The 10401-nt window shown below is 40.9% G+C and overlaps 1 protein-coding gene across 1 annotated transcript; it reads right to left on the reverse strand.

Annotated features, from left to right (window-relative positions):
- Positions 1–454: 454 nt before the first annotated feature.
- On the reverse strand, positions 455–8271 carry tmed1b (transmembrane p24 trafficking protein 1b). Its single transcript, XM_049567790.1, has 5 exons — positions 7996–8271; positions 6387–6484; positions 6097–6286; positions 2295–2462; positions 455–2188 (listed from the first exon to the last, which is right to left on the reverse strand). The coding sequence occupies exons 1-5, from the start codon at positions 8245–8247 to the stop codon at positions 2138–2140; spliced, it is 759 nt and encodes a 252-aa protein (XP_049423747.1). The 5' UTR covers positions 8248–8271; the 3' UTR covers positions 455–2137.
- Between the last annotated feature and the right edge of the window lie 2130 nt (positions 8272–10401).

The following is a 10401-nucleotide window of genomic DNA, read 5'->3' on the forward strand; positions in this document are numbered from 1 at the left end:
CAATGTAACTTGGAAATTTGACAGTTTCAGCAAATCCAGTGTTTTGTTTTTTTAAGTATTTCTGCTCACCGACAAGTGCATTTAAATCATGCTGATACTTAAAGTATGTGATCAAATAAACCTGGTATTTAACCTTTACACCAACTTCAACTTAATGTCAGATAATGTCAAAGTTGTTTTTGAAAATGTTTTTTAAGGTCAGACATTAGGGGGAGCTACATCAGCAGAAATAAAGTGTCTGTGCATGTTTGGTCTCAGGCAGCAGGGTTATGTTAAATTAAGAGTGAATAAGAGATACAAAAAATGACGACATAAATAGTGTTTCTTGAGGTTTAAAGCTGTGTCACTTGATGATGAAATGTGGCAGCTCCTCATGATTAACATTCACGATATAATCATCACAGACACATTTACAGATTATTCTGTGTATTGCCATTTTGAATCCATCAAAGATGACTCACACCAAGTGTTTCCTGTGTAAAAAATGCATTTATTAATATCAATGACTCCCATGTAAACCTGATTTTACTTACTCTATAGAACATGAAATGAATGCCTGTTCTTACTTTTAAAAAACACACTCAGTGGCTGAGCAGAATCAAAATGTCACATTCTGTTATCACAAACATACATCTGAAAAATAAAGAAAGCTGATCATGTTGAAGATCGAAGCCAGAATCACACAAACACACATCTAACAATCAGTACCTTCACACTGAATTATCCTGATACATGTCTGAACTGACATACACATACGTATTTATCTGGAAGAGTACTGACATATTGTACAATACTGGCAATCACACTGCAAATCACATCTCCTTCTTATTCTACATTCTTATTTGTCAGCATGGACTTGAACTGGCACGCGAAAAGAAGTCAGTAACATCTAAAAAAAAAAAACCTCAGCATTAACACGGGTGTAACCAAGGAAACACCCGGTCAGTTGGACAAATCACTGATTTAAAGGAAAGATCTTAAAAGGGACCTATTGTGCTTGTTTCCAGGTTCATATTTGCATTTTGAGCCTTTATTAAAACATGTTTACACGCTTTGATAGTCAAGCAACACTTTATTTTCCTTACACTGTCTATGCTGGAACACTTGTATTCACCCTCTGTCTGAAACGCTATGTTTGGCTCCTGTCTCTTAAGCCTGCCTCCCGAAAAAGCCATGTCTGCTCTGATTGGTCAGTGTTTCTGTGTCTGCATTTTCTGCCATGAAAAATCACCATATCCAAATCAACCAAACCTGCTCAAGCAAGAAAATGATCTGAAATCAGGGAGAAATAAACGTCAGTAACCAAGATTACATGTTTTCTGACGTTAGCGTGTAGCTACATGTAGCAGCTAACAGAGAAAAGCAGCACTTTCTACCATGAAAAGCCACCAAGAAAAGCTTCTAAATATAACCAGACACGTTCCAGCAGGAATTTGATCCGAAATCAGAGGATACGAAAAAACATTAGTGCCCAAGCTTACATATCAGCCCGATGTAAGCATGTAGCTACATGTAGCATTGGGTAATGTAAACACTTGCTGTAGCATACCTGGAGCTATGACCATAAAGAAAGGAAAAGCACAATAGGTCCCATTTTAACTGTCAGGAAAAATACACCAACAACACTATTGCACACTGTTCTCCCTTGTAAACCAGCAGACTCGGAGTTCTGTGGATCAGTTTTTCAGGTGTGTCATTTAACTGACCTTTAACCTTTAGCAACAATAATTTAACCTTTAATGAAAAATTCCTAAAACCTCTTGTCAGCTTCAGAAACAACGGACACCTATACTACAACGGTTATCGTTCTATGCGGGCAGTGCCTTTAAAATGCATTTCCTCATTGGTTTGTGGTGAGATTTGGCATTAAAGGCACTAATGAAATGAAATAACCAAGTTTAACTTCCTCATCTGGTTACCCTTCATGACTTCATAGTATGCTATTATTGCTCACAAACTGATTTAAATGAGATTTTGGAAATAAAATAAGATCCACTGAAACTGGTGTTGAATGCTGGTGTTCACACAGACCAAAGAAAAGATATTGGAGCATAATCTGAACGGGTAACCAGCTGGACATCTTGTACTGGATTGTTCTTCTTCAAAGGCTGTCTTTAATTGTGACGAAATAATCCCTTTATGTGCAGACCCTCCGCTTGTCGTCAAACAGTTTACGGACAGTGTAGACCTGGAAAATGGAGAAATAAACACAGACAGCATGGTGTTGATTAGCCAAAACTTTTACCGGTTTAATAGCCATATTCCCCTGTGTGGTGTGTCAGTGCTTCGTTTACCTGGGTAAGAGCCACACACAACATCACCAGCACACTGGCGCAGGACCAGAATGAGACCCTCCACAGGTTGTCTTCCAAAAGATTTCGGTCCCGTGCCTCAAAAGCCCGCAACACAGTCTGCATCTGCCGGCTGCGCTCCAAGCGTCTGTGCAGAGAGTCCATGGACTCCTGAGGAAATTGCAAGAAAAGTTGTGGGTATTTTAAAAAAAAAAGTGGTGGCTGTAATGACAGAAAAGTAGAAGTAAGAAACATAGAAAACAGTCACAAAAGTACATAGAATTTTCAATCACTATCGACACATCCTCTGTTGCAGGTCGTGGTAACTGTGTTGGCGGGCAAACCATAATATTGGGTCATGCAACCATCACTGTGGTTGCGTCTAACTAGCCTGACCCACAGAGCAGCTGAATGTTTCCAGCTGCTGTTAGCTGGTAGGACTCTTCTAGGAGACACATCTTAGTTAAAAGGTTACAACTGACGTATTTTATATTTTCCATAATGTCAGCAGATCCCAAAACCAAGACTGCGTCTTTCAATACTTTCCCACTTCCTCAACCTGTCTGTGGCACTCTGCCTCAAGCTCAATTTGTTCCTCCTACAGACAAAACAACAACGGGCCAGAGATTTATAGTTTCAAAATGAGTCTAAATGATTTACAGCAAGGCTGGCCACTGTAGTTTTCAGCAAACATTACTAAGAAGAAGAAGAAGTCTATTTTCAGCCCTGGATTAATATGCTCTGGTGAGTATTTACGGCAACAGGACGGCATATTTGGGACTGACTGTAAATAACCAACAGTACATTTGCTCATCATGATGCAGGAACATGTCACGCAGTGCAACAATGAGGCTCACTGATGTGTTTTTTTTTTATCATTTTTTGGATGACAACAAAGCTCTCTGGCACAGAGGGATACAATATAAATATCAGGCTTTGGCTACACAGACGATACGCGTTAGTAGGATCAGTGGATTGTTGGTTTGGATATTTTCATGGGATTTGCTGACAATATGAAACACACAAAATAATGCTAGCCTCATCCTTTGAACAGCCGAATTATCAAGAAAGCTTAATAGCTGGTGGACAAAAATCAGCTGCAGTCGTTATTGCCTTTTTGGGGAATTTTTCTTGGGCAGAATGTGGATCAATTTCTGTACAGATGCAACACACCTGGGACGCATTTTAAGTTTGTACACACACTCACTTAGGTGCACACCCATGAGCGCATCTGGAGATTTTACAGCTGGGCAGTGACGGTCTAGTAAACCAACAAATGATTACAGGTGAGATAATAATGTCAGAAGGCAGATTGCTTTTCGACGCCTTTAATTACTCCATCCATGACTGTATCCTTTTTAGCGAAGTTTAGAGCAAACAAATCTGGAGGCAGGCGGCACAAAAAAATTATTTTGACATTCTGAGTCAAACCAATTTAATTCAAATTATATTTTGAATATTTTTTAATCAGGAAAATTGGAGACAATATTTTTTTGTCATGCACAATGCCGACCTAATGTTTGTGTCCAGGTGTTTCCCCACTGCTCATTAATGTATGATAGCACATTCTGTTTTATTACAAATAGTAATTCAGTGGTATCATTACCACCTGGCTTCCTAGTAGGGGCTTGTTTTTATAATCCTAAAAACATTTCAGCAAACACACTCCAACCTCTGCTTAAGGATACTTCCATTTGCTGCCATTTTAAACATACTATTACAGTAACTTGATTAAATTAGCTTTATTAAAATCAATCACAATTAGCTTGTCTTTAATAAAGAGACATTCGTCATGGCTTGGTAAGATTAGCAGTTAATCTCATGAGCACTTATTTGGTTAGCTTTGCTGTGACACGTTATGTTTATTGTATTTATTGGTTACATATAATGTAATCGGACTTTGACTTAAAAAAAAAAAAAAAAAAGTTTAATTACGTATCTATCTGTGTCTCAGTAACCCTTATATCATACTATAGTAGTGTATCCCATGCCTTATAGTGCTGCTGAGCACCATACGCTGTGCTGAACATCTGCTCTCAGAGCAGTAAATACTCTGTACCTTGGGACAGATGCATTTCGTACCAACAGTGTAAGTTTCTTTCTTACTTTACCTGCAGGAATTAGAAGAAAGTGTTGGATGTATAGATTATTTAATCTGTGTTGAGTTATGTGTTGTAGGTGCCTAAAATTGCCCTTTATTTTGGATTGCTTCAGACCACTCATGAATCCCTCCTCTAGTCCCCTTGATATTATCCTAATAAATCAGTTTAAAGACACAATAGAGTCACTCGGCCCTGCGCTGCTGACTATCATCAAGAGTTCTCTGTCACCTGAAGTCGGAACTGATCTTTTCAAAACTGTCTTTGTTGAACCACTACTGAAGGGACCTGGTTTAGATCCCCCAGACTTGGAAAAATTTCTGGCCTATCTCCAAACTCAACTTTGTATCTAAAATCCTAGAAAAGGTAGTGCTGAACCAACTATTACATACACTCAACAACAACGATGTATTTGAAAAACTTCAGTGTGGTTTTCGCAAGCTGCACAGCACAGAAACTGCGCCCCTAAGAGTCACAAATGACTTACTGATGGCTGCAAACTCCAGTGCATGTTCTGTGTTAATGTTGCTTGACCTCAGTGCAGCTTTTGACACTGCTGACCATTCCAGTGTTATAGAGTGACTAAAAGAGTGGGCAGGTTTTACTGAAACCGCTCTGGACTGCTTTTCTTCACGTATAACCAACAGGAAACTTTTTGTCACTGTTGGGGAATATTCCTCAAGAAGTGCTCAGCTAAAACATGGTATACCACAAGGATCAGTTTTGGGACCTGTTCTGTTCACCCTGTAAATGCTGCCCCTGGGCCAGATAACAGATCATCACAACTTCTCTTTCCATATCTACGCAGATGACACACAGCTCTACCTGTCTTTTAAACCCTCTGACACCAATAAATTAGCATCTCTTCATAGTTGCTTGTGTGATATAAAAAGTTGGATGTCCCAAAACGTCTTAAAATTCAACTCTGAAAAGACAGAAGTTCTCATCATTGGCCCTGAACATATGTCAAAAGCAAATTCAGCCACTCATCAGCCCCCCTCACTCACAAACCTCTGTGTTATTCTGGACAGTGATTTGACCCTGGAGCAACATGTATATAAAGTAGTCTAGTCTTGTTTTTACCAGCTGAGGAACATCTCCAAATGTAGGTTACTTCTGTCCTTAAGTAACACAGAGAAAATCATACATGCTCTTATATTCTCTCACCGTGATTACTGTAATGCCTTGTTAACCTGCCTAAACAATCGATCTATATATCAGCTCAAAATCATTCAAAATTCAGCAGCTGCCCTTCTGACCAAAACAGAATGATCCTTACACATTACACCTATTTTGGCCTCCCTGCATTGGCTTCCTGTCTCTGTCAGAATTCATTTTTAAGTTCTTTTAATCGCATACAAGGCTCTCAATGATCGGGCACCAGAGTATATCCAATCCTGGCTACTCCACTTAAAGTTGCCCAGCTCTGCCACTACTGTTTACAAGCGTTAATGATGGTATTTGGTCCAGAGACGAGAACTACAAGAGCAAGGACAGAACTAAATTGTCTTCATATAATTCATGTCTAGTTAAAACATGATATATCCGCTCTGTGTTGCACCTACACAGAAGCTATCTCTCCTCTTATTCCCTGGACATTGTGTGAACATTGGTGTCAACAACAGGGGGTTATTAAGAGTTCAGCTGCACAGTGAACTAGATTTCCTTTTTTGAATGTATTCTTAAACCCCAAACAAACATCTCACCCGAATGTCCTCCAGCTTGTACTCCAGAAGGCTTCCATCAGGCTCGTCTAATCCCGGCCACTCTTCATCTCCACCCACATCTCCTCCCTGACCCTCGATGATGATCTCAAAGAACACCATCTTCTCTGAGAAGCGACTGAAGCTGTTGTCAAAACAGATTTCGTAGTCTCCCTCCACCGTGGGCTCCACCCTGGAACAACAGGAAATGAAGTCAAAGATAAACAGACAGATCCAACACCGCTGGCTCGGTAATATGAAATATAATCGAGGATGAGTGAGGTCGCACTGACACGTGGACTCCGTCAGAGCGTCGAGACTCAAATACAAGCTGGCTGCCTTCTGGAGAGATGACGGTGAAGTCAACATCCATACCAGCACCTGCTATCACCTGGATGTGCACACACAAATACAAACACACACTGAGCAACAAGCTCACACGAAGAAGATTTTGAGATTATGTTTGTTCATTAGATAATGACAAAAGAGATAAAGACAGAAAAATACCGTATGTGAAGAAAGACAGGGGTATAACATGCACCAAAGGTCCCCACCTTGGGTGGTACAGGCACGTTGTAGTCACATGGTGTGCGTCTTAACCACTACACCACCAGGATGCCCCAGGTCAAACATTTCCAAGAGAGACTATGTGTGCATTTTAAGAGAGAGTGTACTGTCGTCTCTTGGATTGAGACTCTCCCACTTAACAAACACACCACTGACTAATAGGCTAGAACTTTACATTACAAGACGTGTCCCTGTGTACGTAAGTGTTTAATTGTTTTATGTGGTGCTGGAAGTAGAGCTGAAATAATTAAAAAATGCTCCAAAGTCACTATTTTTAGCATTTCGAGCTCATTTTCTTTGCCTTCTGTTACAGTAAATTGATTTTATCTGGATTTTGGACAGGTTTTTGGCCACAACAAGCAATCTGGGACATTACGGTGGACATTTTTCTTTATTTTCTGACATTTTTCATGACTAATGGAAAATAAATACTCTGCAGATTATTGGATTTTGAAAATATCTGTTGGCTGCAGTGGTAGACTTTTGACTTCCCTGTGCAAACGGAGCTCCTGTAGCTTGGGGGGGCAGCTGCTCAGAACCACTCAAAAGTGTTAAATTAACTCTAATGAGCGTGCATCCTGTTCAGTAAATGAGCACTGAGAGCAGACTTTAACATTCTGCTGCTGACCTTTGAATAGCTGAAAGTAGTGTCTGATGAAATGCCAGACAACAGCCATTTGGTTTCCCTCTCCTCACCCACTCAGTTCAACCAAAACTTGTCTGCTACCAGGAAACTACAATTGTCATAGTGTCTGTAGTTTTCCTGGTCTGCTGCAGGAACAACCTGCTGGATGATCAGAGGCTACCAGGATCTGAAACTTTCAGACATAGTTACATACACATAGTGACTCATTGAAACTTGGCATGAGCAATGTGTGTATTATCTCATTTCCTGTGGAGTATTTTGCTATCTCTGATCTGTATGTGGGTGTGTGGGTGTGTGTGTGTGTGAAGCTCGTGCGGTCATCTCTGTCGGGAAGTCATTATTTGATTGCAGTCTGCAGCTACTAGATAAATACAGTTTAATTTGAAGTTGTGGACTTTTTTTTTTGATTCACAGTTTCTGGAAAATGTGAGCTACAGTCACGCGGTTATTATATTTGTCGCGTTAACTCCCACGATATAAAGTTAATGGAGGAAGCTGTCATTAACTGCAGTTATAGGGTATGCTCATAGACTACCAGCATGTCAGCTAGCTAAAGGGATAACGGTATGTTAGCCATTAGCGTGTCCCTGTATCGCTGGTGTAAACCTTCAACATATAGCATGTAAATGTGAACACAGTGAGTGATTATGTGTGACCACACACACACACACAAACACACACACAGTTACCTGATATTCGACCTCCATCGTACCATTCTTTACTGCTGTCTGAAAGAAACACTCGGATCTTCCGGCTTGCAGCAGAAACGTAAACTCGCTGTCTAGGCTCTGTCCGAAACAGCTCACAGACCCTAAACACCACCCCAACACTACTGCGAGGACGAGCAGTCGCCCTCCGCTCGCCTCTTTCCTCCGGAGAAGGTCCATGGTGAAGATATTTCCACACACAGGGCTATCTAAGTTCAGCCATCTCCTTTGCATCCCTCTTCCGCAGCAGAACTTTGCGATGACGCGATTGGCTGGAGGCGACGATGGTGCGAGCCAATCAGAGGAGGAAGAGTAGCAATCCTCCTCCAATCACTGCAGGGCTGAGGTGTTCACTCAGAAACCGTGATCCCCCACCTGGTGCCACTGTATGGAGGATCATTCAGTACCTGATGGCGTCATTTAAAGGTTAAATCATAATGTGGTTATGTTTTTCAGATTAGTATACGTCGATAGCACTAATCAGAACAACAGCTGGGTTGCCAGGTTGTGAAAATTCTGTCTTGCAGGTGCATCAGATATGGACAGGAAATTTTACTTTGCAGCTACATCTTTTGTGGTTATGAAGCAGCTGTTGTTGTTGAAACAAACGTGTTGAATAAACTTTAATGAACTGTGCAACCTATAGTCAGTGGGGCCCCCAGAAAACTTTCATAGGGGTGACCACACGGGGCCACTGAAAAATCCCCCAAACCAAAACATCTGCTCTTACGTATGCTGGAATTCACATATGCTGTTGAAGCATAAGCAAAAACTGTGTCAGTATTAGAGTTAAGGAACTGCATAATGATATACTTTGGTTCCTTATTTTACAGTTAATATTACAAATTTGCTGAAGTGCATACACAATACCAGCAGAGTTAAAATGTGAGTACCACAATCCTGTTTAATATAGTATGTATCATTATGTAACTGGTGGACTCTAGTGTCGTCTGCGTTGTGTTGATATGAAGAGGCCCAGAACGTGGATATCTTTGGAGGCGACCTCCGTTTATTCCTGACAACTTTAACAGCAAGAGGTAAAAACAAAATCCTCTGTCAATTTCGACCATACAACTCGAGCCCCTCTCCCATGGAGTACAACAGCAAAAATGGCAGCCATGTTACATTCAATTCAGTACAATAAAACACAGAAAATATACCTGACAGCAAGAGGTAAAAACAAAATCCTCCGTCAATTACGACCATATAACTCCAGCCCTTACACAAATTAGGTGACACAGGGAAATGTTTGCATATTATACAATAAGTTTAGGCTGAAAAACCTATAGCTTAACAGCACCAAAACAAAACAAAAATACTACAAGAGCAATGTCGTTTACCTCTCCCATGGAGTACAACAGCAAAAGGGGAGAGGTAAGGCAGGAGATACCCCTTTATAGGTTGGGTCCCTCCAAAGGTGAACGTAGGGGTACAGAAACTGACTATCAAACACTCCAGATCTTGACTATGGAGGCCTAAGCGTGTCAGGTAACTGGAACTAATTTTGTGCAATTATAATTGCTAAAATTACAAATGTACATTTGACTTTGTCACACATATCACTGCTGTATAATTGACCCTGTTACATATATACATGTCAGAGGTGATATGCAAAGCCAATTGTACTGGGGCCATGGCAAAAGTGTGCATTTAAGTAAGTAAAAGCTTTGCCATTTGCTCGTGTCCCCCAACAAAAATAACTGAACTTTGACTTTATTGTCTTTAAGAAGCTGCAGTGCATGGTAACTTGTAAAACTAGACAACCTAAGGTATCCATCGGCACCATCCATGTCAGCTTGTTGGAAGACGGTTAAATAATGCTCCAAAGTTAGGCTAAATTATTGGGAAAAACTGGCATGGCCATTTTCAAGGGTCCCTTGAACTCTTTCCTCAGTATATCTGAATGAAAATAGGTTCTATGGGTACCCATGAGTCTCCCCTGAACTTGAGAGGGCTTGTTCCGTGTAAATGTTTTGTTCTGTACAATCAGTGCACTCCTTCAAATTCAAACATTTGTCCTTGTTAGGGAAAAGGACAACCAGCCTATCTGAAGAACAATGAATCATCTGGCATGTGTGGATATTGCACATAACACATTAAAACAGCACAGTGGCGTAGTGGTTAGCGCAGTTGCCTCACAGCAAGAGGGTTCCTGGTTTGAACCCAAGGTGGGGGGTTTGAACCAGGGTGGGGGAGCCCTTTTGTGCGAGTTAGCGTGTGGCTACTGGTATGAACATCAACATCCTGTATATTGTAACTGATGTTGACCCAGCATCTGGGCCACAACAGAGCCTTATGGGGGAGCTGGCCTATTGTGGGCATGATCCTTTCCTTAACCCCGTCAGACTCCGAGGAAGCCTGTTTATTATGATCTCACATTTAGTTATG

Source organism: Epinephelus fuscoguttatus, linkage group LG3 (assembly GCF_011397635.1).
Source record: "Epinephelus fuscoguttatus linkage group LG3, E.fuscoguttatus.final_Chr_v1".
Classification (NCBI taxonomy): Eukaryota; Metazoa; Chordata; class Actinopteri; order Perciformes; family Serranidae; genus Epinephelus; species Epinephelus fuscoguttatus.